This window comes from Atta cephalotes (genome assembly GCF_000143395.1).
Source record: "Atta cephalotes unplaced genomic scaffold scaffold00007, whole genome shotgun sequence".
NCBI classification, from domain to species: domain Eukaryota; kingdom Metazoa; phylum Arthropoda; class Insecta; order Hymenoptera; family Formicidae; genus Atta; species Atta cephalotes.
Window position 1 is genome coordinate 629853 of NW_012130071.1, and position 14942 is coordinate 644794.

General features: G+C 31.4%; 1 protein-coding gene across 1 annotated transcript in view; it reads left to right on the top strand.

Moving 5' to 3' along the window:
• The window catches only part of LOC105626880 (serine/threonine-protein kinase OSR1), a 35445-nt gene that overhangs the window by 17155 nt on the left and 3348 nt on the right, over positions 1-14942 (top strand). The window contains exons 4-7 of the mRNA XM_012208171.1: positions 5991-6397; positions 12437-12549; positions 13219-13469; positions 14034-14206. Coding sequence (XP_012063561.1) covers positions 5991-6397; positions 12437-12549; positions 13219-13469; positions 14034-14206 — 944 coding nt within the window. The remainder of the gene's footprint in view (positions 1-5990; positions 6398-12436; positions 12550-13218; positions 13470-14033; positions 14207-14942) is intronic.

Consider the following 14942-nt stretch of genomic DNA (forward strand, 5'->3'; position numbering starts at 1 on the left):
ACATATTTTTCCCATCTTTCGGGCAATTTGTGGATACCACGCCAGTAAAAATCTTCCCCTTTTGCCGCGAACTATTCATCGAGTCATTTTTTCACATCTTCGAACCAAAGCGCTGCTCAGCAAGTGCGTGACCCATCGATACAAACAAGTGATAATCGGAAGAAGCCAAATCTGGTGAGTAAGCCGCATGGGGTAGAACTTCCCAGCTGAGTGCTCCCAACGTGTCCCGAACTGGTTTTGCCATATGTGATGGAGCATTGTCATGGAGAAAAATAACCTTGTGTTGCCTCTTTTGATATTCTGGTCGTTTTTTAAGCAGCGAACGGTTCAAATCGATCAATTGTTGTTGATAGCGTTTGGTATTAACCGTTTCGCCAGGATTCAATAGCTCATAATAGACCACACCCTTCTGGTCCCACCAAACACAGAGCATCGTCTTCCTGCCAAAGCGATTCGGTCTTGCGGGCGATGTGGATGGTGCGCCTGGGTCTACCCATGATTTTTTGCGCTTGGGATTCTCAAAAAAGATCCACTTTTCATCCCCAGTAACGATACGATGCAAGAATGACTTTCTTCTGTATCGTTCGAGCAAAATTTCACATGTGTTTTTGCGCCTCTCCATCTGTCTCTCGTTCAATTCATGTGGCACCCATCTGCCGACTTTCTGAATCTTTCCCATCTCTCGTAGGAGACATTGGAAACAGCTTGTTGACTAACGCTCAATTGCTCTGCGAGTTGTGTTTGTGAATCATCTTCATCCAGCAATGCTTGCAATTCCACGTCTTCGTACTTTTTAGTTTGCCGTGTTCCTTGTCTGCAACATCGAAATCTCCAATTTTGAAACGCTGAAACTATCGTTTTTTGCGATGTTCACCTAAGCTTCTCCAAGTAATCGGTATGATTCCGCAGCAGTTTTCTTCAAATGAAAACAAAAAATTAATGCTGTCCGCGAATGCTCCTTATTTGGTACAAATTTCGTCATATTAAACACAGCAACACAATACTATGCAAACACTTTTCAATCAAATCACTTTGCGCATTTGATGGTACAATAAAATGGCGTATAATGTTAAATCTTTGTACTTCACACTGCATTGGTGCGTCATCTGTTTCTCAAATCGTCATTTCATACTTGTATACCTGGTATATAAAATTTATATCAAAATGTAAGCACTAACTAATAGGGTAAAATCGCCTATTATGGGATAAGCTCCTAATATGAGATAGCAGAGTTTCTAGTAAACTAATAAATGCATATGATTGGAATTATGAAATTTTTACTCTTAGAGTGAAATCTATTTAATGAAAAATGCTTTTTTAAATCAAGTGTGTAATATTGTTGCAATAAAAGATTTATGAAATTAGATTTTGTCACATTTTATTGAGATTACTCTTTAAATCTTGTTTTATTATATCAAAATAAATATTTAATAATAAAACTGGTTATACATTTATGATTCAAAGTATTGTCCATCGCTGGCCACTACTTTCTCCCATCTTTCGGGTAGCGTACGAATCCCGCGTCGAAAAAACTGGTCATCTTTTGAGGTTATCCACGAATCGATCCAATTTTTTACTTCTTCTTCTAAGACCGGAAGTTCTGGTCAGTCAGGCCGTGTGCCATTGATCGAAACAAGTGATAGTCAGAGGGAGCAACGTCTAGAGAATACGGCGGGTGGGATAGGACTTCCCATTTCAACGTTTCCAAGTATGTCTTGACCATTTTCGCAACATGGGGTCGAGCATTGTCATGCTGCAAAATCACTTTATCGTGTCTCTCGTTGTATTACGGCCGTTTGTCTTTCAATGCTCGGCTCAAACGCATCAATTGCGTTCGATACCGATCGCCTGTGATTGTTTCAGTCGATTTTAACAGTTCATAATACATTACACCGAGCTGGCCACCAAATACAGAGCATGACCTTGGACGTCAAAATCACCGTTCTTGAAGCGTTGAAACCACTCACGACACGTTCTTTCACTAATAGCGGCCTCACCATAAGTATTTGAGAGCATTCGATGGGCCTCAGCCGCAGATTTCTTCATATTGAAGCAAAAAATTAAAACCTCCCGCAAATGACGAGAATTTGGCTCGTAAACTGACATTTTCAATCGAGAATAACTTTATGATGCAGACACAAATCGACTAATGTTTCTATGAGGTTATGTTGACAGATGCCCAAGTTTATTGTATGACGACTATGATCTATTTATTTCGACCACCACTTACCGCTAAAGCCATCTATCTAGGAAAACGGCGGAAGCAAAGTTGTACACCTAATATAAGGAAATCTTTGTCTCACATTAAGAACCTTTTCTTTTGAAGGAGCAAAATTGGCACTTTTGATAAAAAAAAATTTCACATACAACAAAGTATAGCTAAGTATATCGATTGCTAACTTTTGTCGATAAAACTTAAATATATTTCCCGGTAAATATAATAAATTTGACGGTAGAAGTTAGTTAAGGTTAAGGTTAGGTTAGAAATTAAATAAATTACAAGTTTAAAAAAAGGTAGATCCCATAATAGGCGACTTCACCCTAATTCATATTACTTCTAGTCTTTTCGTCAAGTGCAATCAAGTTGAATATAATTGATTGGATCCTCAGATAAAAATCAATTGTGTTCGTGTGTTTGCTTAATAGTAGGCTAGAAACCTGTTATTTGATTTGTTCTTTGTAGCTAAATAATGTATATAATGTTGAAGTTTCAGAAAATTTTGCAGTTCAGTGCAATGATAAAGAACTTTCGTTCTTGCTTTCATCAAATTAAATACAAATGTACCTGAATATATCTTAATTTAAGGAAAACAGTTAATGTTCTATTAACAATTAATTCTGCTGGCTTGAAACGTCTGAACGCGCCCATAGCACGACTTTCAGTTGTGTTATTGTAACAAGTCGGAAATCCAAACAAGGGAAGAAAAATGTTTAATTTAAAAATTTAACGTTAAGAAATTGATTTTCGGTCTAATAATCTGTTTCTCCATAAATAAAAATATTCAGAAATTGTGCTCAGGAGCACAAAAATGATCAGATTTGTGTCAAAATTAAAAAAAAAGATAAAATTGATGAAAGAATAATAATACAAATTAATTCTGATACTGAAATTAGAAAAGGAGGATATTACTTTTTTCGCGATCGTTCGAGGATTGTTTTATTTTAACATTTTTTTAATCATAATATTTTTCTTCATAGAAATTAAAAATTATCATATAATAACGGTACTATAGGAAAAATTGGTATCTACATTAAAATAAAGTTAATCAAATACTTATTCACATTATACGAAATTGCTGTCAGTTAGTTTCAATTCAATCATTTAAAAACTAATTCAAAGATTCAAAAACTGGTTCTGAATTTCTTTGTAAATAATTGATTGAAGCATAACTAACAGCAATTTCATAACGATGTGATTGATGTGAATAAAGACTTCTCTACTGAAAAAAAAAATCATACAGTTGATGAAATGTAATTTAAACATGTAAATCACGTAACAAATTGTTTCAAATCAGTGATTTTTTTTAAAATTACATAATTTAAAAACTCACACGATATTAGTAGTTTTTTTCTATTTCTATCATTCAATTCTTTAAAATTCGACAATAAAATCACATGATGGATGAAATTATTTCTAATATCATGTGATTTTTCAAATTATCATTTAAAGGTATATCATTTAAAAAAAGTCACATAGTGATAAGAATAATCCGTACGTGATTTACATGTTTTAATTATATGATTTCACGTCATGTAATATTTTGTGATATGATTTTTTTTAGTAGGGTTTATTTTTTATTTTAATATACCAATTTTTCCTTGAGTATAGCGTCATTGTTATACTTTTTTATTTTCTATGAAGAAAAATATGTATATAATAGCGTTTTCTCTTGGCTGTACTATCGCCCACCAGTGCAACACTCATTCAGTGTAACATGTTTCCGTGGTATAGTGCAAATTTCATGCACGAAGTTTTGCTACACGATCTCAAAGAGACGGTGTAGAGCTAGTGTGCTATCTTAAAAATTTGAAAATGGAAGTCAACCGACAGCATATTAAAAAAAGAATTAAACACGATAGCATGAAGTGATGTATGCCATGGTGTATATACACTTGTGTAGTGCAGCACTTACTGATATAGTGTGAGATTACACTCAATGTATCCCAAGAGAAAACGCTATTAAAATCCGATCGTATTCCTCTTTCTCACCAGTTAAAAAATTCTAATTCAATATTATTTCCATTTATTTGGAAGTAAATAATAAATATTTTGCCCGATATTATTTCACCAAATCTGATCGAATAAAGACACTAAAGACACTAAATTAACAAATCAGTGGTCTGAATTAAAAACGATAGCATGAAGTAGTGTACAATGTACCATGCAGTGTACACCATGGTGTACATCACTTCAGTATAGTACAACACTCACACGCAATTGATGCAAATGTATCTCAAGAGAAAACGCTATAAGAGAATGTAGAAATAAAATAAATCTCCAAACGGTCGTGAAAAAGTAAGTTGTGTTTTCTACTTTATTAAAAATAGGTGCTTTCCATTTGATGACCCAAGTGTCCTTTTATTTTTATCATTCTCTAAATGAAGAAAGATAGCGTTTATTTGCATCGACTTGTGTCACTAATGTTCATTTCTTTTAATGTAGATTAACTTTATAATCTCTCGATTTAATTTACCCTTTATTTAATTATTAGAATTAGGAAAAGACAAAAAGTAAGGTAAACCGAGAGTATACAAAATTAATCTCTATTAATACAAAAATAGACACAAACAGGGTTGGCAACGTTACCCTATAAAAATAACTCGTTATCATTCTTTTTCCCCAAAAGTAACTCGTTATCGTTACCGATGCTCCAAATGTAACGAGTTGTTACTTTTTTGCTTGATGCTAATAAAAATATTATAAAAATATTATATATTTTTCATTGACAAAATTCAGTGCACATTAAAACCGTTGTACGCTACTCTAATCTGAATGTAAAAATAAAATATCTCAATTGATATAACGTCCAAAGGGCTTTTTTATCTAATTTAAAAATTTTCAATACATTTTATTATGCTATTTCATCAAATAGTATAATAAAATGTATTGAAGATTTTTTTTCGCGATTTATCGCGTTTCTATATTTTTATTAAATATGCACATTTGCGTCGAATTGTGTGTACGGATTTAAATTGCACTGAGTGCGCATTAATATTCATTTTGTGAAATGTTATATAGATATTTCATACATATTTTATATAAAGCTCTATTCGAAATATTATTAAATATAGACTAAATTATTTTATGTAATATTTATGATAAATATAAATAAATTCTAATAAGTATTTTGGATTATAATGTCTCATTAAGTATCTTCACAGCATTTACTATAACATGTACAATAAATATTTCATAATATTTAAAATAAATGTTTATGATCTGTGCAATCTAAGATCACAAAAATATTTACAAAATATTTAAAATAAATCTTGTAAATATTTATAAATATTTTGTAAATATTTTATAAATATTATTGTGTCTGAATAGTTCTGTCAATGAAAAACGTTATACAGATTTTTCTTTCGATAAATATTCTGAAGAGAAGAAATATTCAGAATTCTATCTTTTGGTAGAGACATAAAGCTCAAAAACTGATATATATACACAGTTTAATTACGATTAAAACTTTGCAGTTGTTAGAAATAAAGTAACGATAAAAGTAACTAGTGAAATCGTTACTATTATCTCAAAAATGTAACTATATTACAATGACATAACATTACTCAGAAGAAAATGTAACGTCGTTATCCATTCGTTACTGAAAAAAGTAACTTGTAACGGTAAGAACGTTACAAATAACGCGTTACTTGCCAACCCTGGAAATAAATATAAATGGAAAGCAGTGAATAAAGTCGATTCTGGGAGGCTCAATTGACAGTCGAATTCGCAGAAATTATTTTTTTCAATCTAATTGCATATCTCCTTCCAGGAGGATCTCGCCAGACGTACTGCCATCGTGCTCGCCCGGCGTGTTTCGCCAGAAGTCATTTCGCTCGTCCACGCCGTCGAAGGTGCCGCCGGCAGCAACATTGCCGCCAATCATCCGAAACAGCCGAGACGCACCTGTTTCCGCGACCAACGATCGCTGCACTGCGGCCATCCCTACTGCCTCCAGCCCAGCCGCCGCCGCCGCCGCGGCCGTTTCACCACGTGACAGCAGCTCGCGGACTGTCAGCACCGCTTCGCTGTCGTCGCTGTCGCGGGGCGCCCGAGCAGCCAGTAAGCACGCGCGCCTCGGTACGGCACTGGCCAGCAAAATGGCGACCGCGAGCACTTCCACGGTTGTGCAAGGCTGGCCGAATACCAAGGACGATTACGAGTTGAAGGAGGTTATCGGTGAGTACCGATCGCCACCGTGCGGGACTCGTCAGCTCGAGGCAACGATCGCGTCGTTCAAATACGCGGAAGATCGCGCGCACCTTACTCGACATCGCCCGCGGCCACGAAGACGCGCGCCACCGCCGTCGCCGGCATCGAACAGGCTGGTGGCCGTCGTCTTCTTGGCAACAAGGCGCCTCGGGACGACGAAGGTAATGATGATGATGTCTGCGAAGCGAGAATCGCCGTTTCGCACATCCTACCGCTCGTCGCTCGAGCGTCACTCGATTGTTCCGTCGCTCTCTACATTTTCCTCACTTCAGGACGACACGACAGTTTGGCAATTGCAATTCTCAATTTTCACTCTCATCCTCGTATTCTTTTCGCATTCACGCTATCATGCGGCTGTCATGCGGCTGCCAGTATTCATATTACTACACGAGAAAGCCATAGCATATCCTATTCTAACCTAGTTAACCTGCCGCTGTGGAACAAGATGAAGACGATTGCGACGATTCGCGCGTGCCAGTGCCGGATGCATGCATCGAGTTTCGGGGGGGGGGGCGAGGGGAGGGGGGGGCAATAGGGCGCTAGACGAGCAAAGTTATATGTATGTACGCGAAGCAATTTGCGTGATATACGAGTCAAGATTTTTTCCTGAAAATATGAAATTAGAAAGAAATAAAAACGGAAAAGAGCATACATCACGAACGCAAGATATTCTTAGCGAGTAGTTATATTTGATTACAAAAAATTATAATCGAATTACAAAAATTAAATGTTACATAAACGTTTCGGCCTACATTATTTTAGACCATCTTCAATATATAAAAATTTCATATTTTTCGCGGACAACTACTCCAAGTATTATTTTTTTAAATATGTCTAATTGTAACGTAAGAACGCTCGTTATCTAACAATATTTTTCATTTTTTCATATATTAATGTTAAAAGAATTTCCAAGGATGTCCAAAGAATTTCGAGTTATCCTATCCAAAAGAAATTGTCTTTAATTACACATTTTCCGATAGTCCAAATGCTCGTACTACTTAGTTGTTACTTGAAAGAAACTTACTGGAAAGAAATACAACGAACGAACGATATTATTTTAGCAAAACAAATTTGTCTTTTGATTCATGAATGTAATAATTCTGGCAATCAATTTGCTACAGCTACACACTGAACAGAACTCGGCAGAGTTTTTCAAAAAATGAGTTTAAATGTCTTAAATCATTAAAATTTTGTAATTTTGAAATACAATTTTGATACAGTCACTGATTGTATCAAATTGTAATATAAAGGAAAGTACGTTTCAAATTATTTCTATTTAAAATTATTTTTTCTTCATGTTTTTGTTCTTTTTTGCGAGCAACTAAAAAATAATTGCGTATCAACAGAGAAAGTAGCTTTGCAACTGTTATAAAATTCTTTAATACGATTACTTCTTGCATTATTAATTCCTATGCATATAAACCAAATATTGAAAAATTTTACAACAGTTGTGAAGCTGCTTTTTCTGCTGAATATAGCCAATAACAGAATTATTGAATTATAGGATATAAATAATCCACTTATTAATACATTAAGAAATTTTTGAACTTTGAGTATATATCTGGCTGATAATATTTTAATTGATTTTTAAATTTATTTTTCTCTCAATAAATATAATTTATATTAAATTTAATAAAGTTACCGAAATCAACGTTCCTAAGGTTGGTATCAAACTACATATTGAAGATTGAAAGATTGAAATTTGATCAAAGAAAAAAAAAGAGCTAACATTTCTTTATCCTTATTGATCAAATTTTAATCTTCAATGCATAATCTGATTCCAGCCTAATACCGATAATTCCAACGTTCCCTTATCTTTAATTCTGGCAATCGAGTGATTGTATCATCAGCCTCTTTTCATCTGACAGATATTAATCTAAATTAAAGTTAATCTAAAAAATTAACAAAAACAACTCAACAGAGATTAGATTAAGAATAAGTATCCTTCTATTTCATCTAATTCTAAAAAAGATAAATGTATCACAATATAAGTATATCAAAAATATCAATAAGAACCATTGCAATTAAATGTCAAAATATTAACAAATTTTTAAATGGTATTCGGATTTATTTTAATAATTTTGACAATGGCATATATCCCTCCTCATCTATGAGAATCTAATAAAAGTTTGGATAAAATTGAAATGTATGATACATTTTAATGTTTTATAATGTGCTAGTATTTATAGATCGGTTCATAAATAATGTTTAAAGATGTTAACACGGCTTTGTGATTGGCTTATAATATCTTAAGATTATACTTGAAACCTTTTGCATTCTCGCTTAAGATGCTCTTGCGTTCGCTTAGTGCCGAAACACTACTGTGTCTCCCGAATAAAATTCTAAATTGTGAAAAATTTTATTACATCTTTATATTTCAAAGACATCTTTTCACTTGTACATATACATGATATCTAATAATTTACTACACGCTAGTATAATATAAATATAAGACGATATCCTATATAATAAGAAATTAATTACACGCATTATTATTATGTGTGTGAAAGTTCTATCATATAACATAGATATAAAACATATTTCATGCATGTTATACAGCAGGTATTTGATATATATAAGTTGTTGGGTATATATAAGTAATTAAATTATCTTTATATTAAGTATCACTTTTATTCAAAGTACATTCTTAAGTACATCACTTTTAATAAAAGTTATACTTGAGTCTAGATATCTAAATAATAATACTAGGTGTCAACTACATGTGGCGAGGAAATTAAGACATCGCGAGAATGCGACAATACCATATCAGTATATTTATGTTCATATTTAAATTCATGTTCGTAAAATTATTGACAGTATTAGAAACAGCACCATGAACGTATTACTGACATCTAATTATATTATAGCTCTATATAATTTATTTAATATTTTGCATTTTTTTACTTACTTTCTTATATTACTTATAGTAAATAAGCTTATAGTAAATACTTATAGTAAATAAGCGAAAATAGGTATTACTAAAACAGTTTCAATGTCACTTTCTTAATTTTAATTAAAAATTATTTTTCATTACTAAGTGCTCACATAACTTCTGCATATAAAATGCTTAGTAGTAAAAATAATAATATTAAATAATTATTAGGATCTGTTGCATATAATAGTGGAGATATTAAGGGAAGCTACAATATATACATTGACCATAATACCTTCTTCTATAAGATTGAGATTGGCAATTTATATTTTTATAAACGTTTATTAAATGATAAAAATATATTTCTGATTATCTTTATATTTAAATAAAACTGCCAAACGTTCAGGCTCCTGAGTAGTTACTGCATGCCATGTTAGCAGCATTATGAAATTTTTTCGTGCCATTTATAAATAAAGAGAATTTGGATAAAATAAGAAGATAAGATCGTATTAAAATACTTTTAAAAATGTAGTCAAAATTATCCTTAACTCCCTCCTCCCCCCCCCCCTTCATAATCAGTAAATAGTCACGTACAGTGAAAATAGGTATGTGCATTAAAAGTACGCAATTTACATGTCTATATTTATATGCCTTTCATGTCTATATTTATTGTCAAGTGGAGTAAAGATAATACTTTGATCTATTTTTAAAGCAATCTTATTATTTTGCTTTACCCAAATTCTTTTTGTTTACAAATAGCATACAATGGCTACAGTGACTATTCCAGAACTTTAAGGCTCCTGAGCATCATCTTAACTATTGACTCGTGATGTCATAAACGGGAAATTATACGTTGATTTTTCTTGCGTATTATTTGTAAATAATCATCAACAATTTGGATAAAACGGAATAACGAGATCGCTGTGAAACACTTGTAAAAAATAATTATCTCATCTCCCTCCCCCCGACAGTCAGTAAATAGTTGAAAAATGTTCGTGAAGTGAAAATAGGCTATGTATTGAATAAAAATCTTGATAAAAACTAATAAATGTACTTTACATGGCTTTTACGACTATTTACTGACTATCAGGGGAATGATAGTCTCGGCCAACTTTTACAAGTGTCTTATAGTGATCTCATTCTGTTTTACTCAATTTGTTTTTATCTGTAAAGAATATACAAGAAAAATCAACGTGTCGTTTATCACACATTTCTTGCTTATAACGTCACGATTCAATATGGAGCCGAGGTAAATATACTCAGGAATCTTAAAACATATTTTATCTTTGTTATTTTCTATATGCATTTAAAAATAACAACTGATTAATTTCAATGAATTCTTATGAGACATTCTGCACAGAAAAATATTCTATTAATGAGACAAATGATTGATGATGCAAAATGAGCAAAATGATGAATTCAATTTGTCTTTTTTTTTTGTTAAATTAACAATTATGTTTAACAAAGAATATTTTCTTGACAATAATCTTAAAGTATATTTATTACAGATTTTTTAAAATTTATTGTTATTTAAGATAAGAATTTATTTATTTTTTTTAAGAATTATAAAATTTATTAATCAAACCTGATTTTATATAATAAGCAAATCGAATTTATTTTAATTTAATAATCTTAATTGAAGATTACTATATACTATTAAACTTAGAAATATTAAATTAGAATTTTCAGAATGTATTTTGGATAAATGTATGTGAATGATTGTGATGTACTTATATAATAATAATATATTTGCAGATATACGAACTTTTGAAATATTTAAAACAAATAACTATTACTGCGTACAGTATTTTTTTGTGTATCTTACACCTAGATATTTTAGGGACGCATAAATATTTAAAAAATCTTCCTGTGAAGAATTTCCAACGAGAAATAATTCCTCAAATTGATATCAAATCAATCATCGATATGATGATCTTGACATTAATTAAATTTTTTTCATTGGGTTTGTTTTAATTATTTGAGATGATAAAACTACATACTTATTTGCGTGATCATGATCGCGATAGAACTAGGTATTAAATAGTGTTTTGATATAATAGGATTAATAGGATTGATGTAACTTATGTCTATTATTCGCTAGTATACATTAATATTTGGAATGATATAACTTTTTACGTTATCATTTAAAACGTGAAAAAACTTTACATTTCTTCTTGTCGTTTCGCCAATCGTGTTATATTTGTAAAAAGACCAGCTACAAGTTAGCGAAGTTAAATTATTTAGCGGCTTACCAACGCTAATCGCACTGTTTTTAACCGCATTTTATTAGAAAATTCGTCGAAATTTTTGACAAAAAATTAATCATAAATTGCCTATGTAAAAATATTGTAAAGTAAAAATATTGAGGCTTAAAATTTAAACGTCTCTCAGCCATTCTAAAATATATTCGCTGCATATATTTATAAATAGATGTACAGCCGAGTTTTCAAATCTCATGGAGGTTTAATTAAGGAAGCATTTCATAAAATATTATGATTTGTGTGTTGATAAGGATAAACAGTAATGACATAAGATTCCGCACTAATCATATGAAAAAAGTGATTTTAGTCGAATTGGCAGAAACTGTGATTTTGAGATACTGATCAAAAGTTTCCTGAAGCAAAACCATAAAAAATGGACAGATTTTGCTCTATTTGAAAATTCCTATTTTGAGTCTAATTAGTTTGAGAATTATCTTTATCTATTATTAATTTTTTGGTAATTGTCTTAATATTTTTATGCATAAAATAATGAGTTATAATTGACGAAAGATACATACTTTTTTTTTAAACAACTTTACATTAATTGATCGAATTCATTTCATGTTATTCTATGTATAAAAGTACAATAATTAGGTTTATGGAAGTATAGTTGTCAAAAGTGAATAGTTTAGTAGATAAAGAGATTTTTCAGTACAATTAGATCCAAAATAGCAACTTTCAAATGACGTTAAACTCTAAAGCACAGTCTGATTATTTTTAATGATTTTGTCTAACAATAAGAAAATTTTGATCTTCTCATAATTTACAAAATATTACAGTTTCAGTCAATTAGACTGAAACCACTTTTTTCATAGTTAGTTCAAGGTCCTTTCTTTTATTCCTTTTATTGATTTCTTTTTATTAAAATTTAAGGGGTTGGAGCGACAGCTGTAGTGCACGCGGCATTTTGCATTCCGCGACAGGAGAAATGCGCAATCAAGCGAATAAACTTGGAAAAATGGAACACAAACATGGACGAGCTATTGGTAAGTTTTATTGTAATCTTGACATTGAACTTCACACAGCGATGAATCAATATGATACACACCCGCAACTCTTTTGATAAGACTTATATATTGTATGATTCATTGGATTAACGAGCTTATTGATTACAATGTATGCTGCATCCAGCATGATGTAAGCTTTTCACATTGAGCACAATGGTGCTGCTAATCATTCGTATCTCAACGAAATGTTATTCCAAAAATGTAATCTCGAGATAAATTTATCTTTGAATAAATCCTTTTTCACGAATAAAGTTAAACTGATAAATTTTATTTTACTTGACTCTATCTGCAATCAAGTTTTATTTTCTCCATCTTGATTTTTTAACTCAAACATTAAAACCTTAATTTAATAAAAATTAAAATTTCAAAATGTGGAAGAATAAAAATTTTAAAATATAATGTAGCAATAAGAGATTTGGATTCTTTTTTTAAGTCTCTTTGGAAAAATTTTACAGTGAATTCACTTATGTCAAAAAAGATCTAGATTGTAAATGTAAGATTAACGTACAGACAAATAATTGTTGTTGTTGTTATTATTATTATTATTGTTATTATTATTATTATTATTATTATTATATAAGAAGTTATTATATAAGTTATTATATAAGAAGTTATTGTTAATTAAGACTTGTTATGGCGAAATATTAGAAAGAGATACAGGCGATGTCTTCTTGCAACCACGAAAACGTCGTGACATACTACACATCGTTTGTGGTGAAAGAGGAACTCTGGTTGGTCTTAAGATTGCTAGAAGGTGGGTCTCTGCTGGATATCATCAAGCATAAAACCAGAACCACTAATTGTAAGCATGGAGTATTCGATGAGGCCACTATAGCTACAGTACTTCGAGAAGTACTCAAGGGACTTGAATATTTCCACAGCAACGGACAGATACACAGGTACTATGAAATATGCTCCCGTGTCATTTTTATTTACAATCTTAGAACTGTTTTCTCTTTTTCAATTTACATTGTTTAATCATTAGAGTGCAATTGTATTATTTAAAAAATACAAATGTATACAGAGTATTTATTATACTTCGAGAAACCTAAAAACCTGGAATTTTCAGAGAATTTCTTTTCTATGAAAATCAAGAATTTTTAAGGATTTATCAATATTAAGGGAAATTTTTTTACTTAAAAATTGTGTTTTTTCATGTAAAATATTATTTCTTTGATCTCTTTTTTTTGTTTATATAGTCTTGTAAAGAATCCTCGTCTTCTATTAATTTATGTATAGTTTGTATAGTTTGTTTTTTTGCCTTGCTTATATTGCAGTTTATTTCAAAGTTGCATTAAAAAATTTTCTAATCTTACCTGGAATTTTAAATAAAAATATCTGAAAAATTTGAGAATTTTCAAGAGGAATTTTTTTTTGTAAGATTTTTAGTAAACATCCTACAGATATAACTCTTTTATTTTCTCTACGTATCTAGACAAATTTTAACGGCAGAATAATATTAGGGACATAAAAGCGGGTAATATCCTACTAGGCGAGGATGGTACAGTGCAGATTGCCGATTTTGGTGTCAGCGCATGGCTCGCGACCGGACGTGACTTGAGCCGGCAAAAGGTTCGGCACACCTTCGTCGGTACGCCTTGTTGGATGGCGCCCGAGGTCATGGAGCAGGTGAGAGAGGAAAGTAACATTACAGACTTCTTAGCCTGCGTGTTCTTTGTGTCTACATTTGTGTATGCGTTTATAAAATGCACACGACACTTTATTGGGACGCGAAATGTGTACGTTGGGGACACATACATGACTGGCAAAATACGCTTATATACATTATACGTTGGAACGATACATGAACCTTGAATGCATCAGTGTCGGTTTTGCCGTTGCGTGTGACATGTGGAAATGCTTTTATCATCTCGTTGAACCGAGAATTAATTTGAATTAGCAATCATATTATTTTGTTGAGCATGCTCTGCGTTAGGAATGTTATGCAAGTAGTAGCCACATAGAATATTGCATTGAAGATATACATATTATGTTATGCAGATTTACAGAAAAATTTTTCAATCACTTACATCATTATTTTATTTTACTGTTTTATTATATTATTATATTATTATATTATTATATTATTATATTTCTGTATCATGTCTGTATTGGTCTGTATTATACCGTTATTTGTTTTGTTTCCTCAAATCAGTTAAGTCTGCCACAGACTTTTGCATAACGTTGCAAAGTATCTACAATAAGATTTTAAAGTGTAAAACTTAAACTTTAAATCTTAAGCTATAAGAAATTGACAATCATAGTCGATTATTTTCCTCACATTTGATTATGATTGGTCAACTTTTTAGGCTTAAAGTTTAAATTTTACGCTTTGTATATATATATATATATATATATATATATATATATAT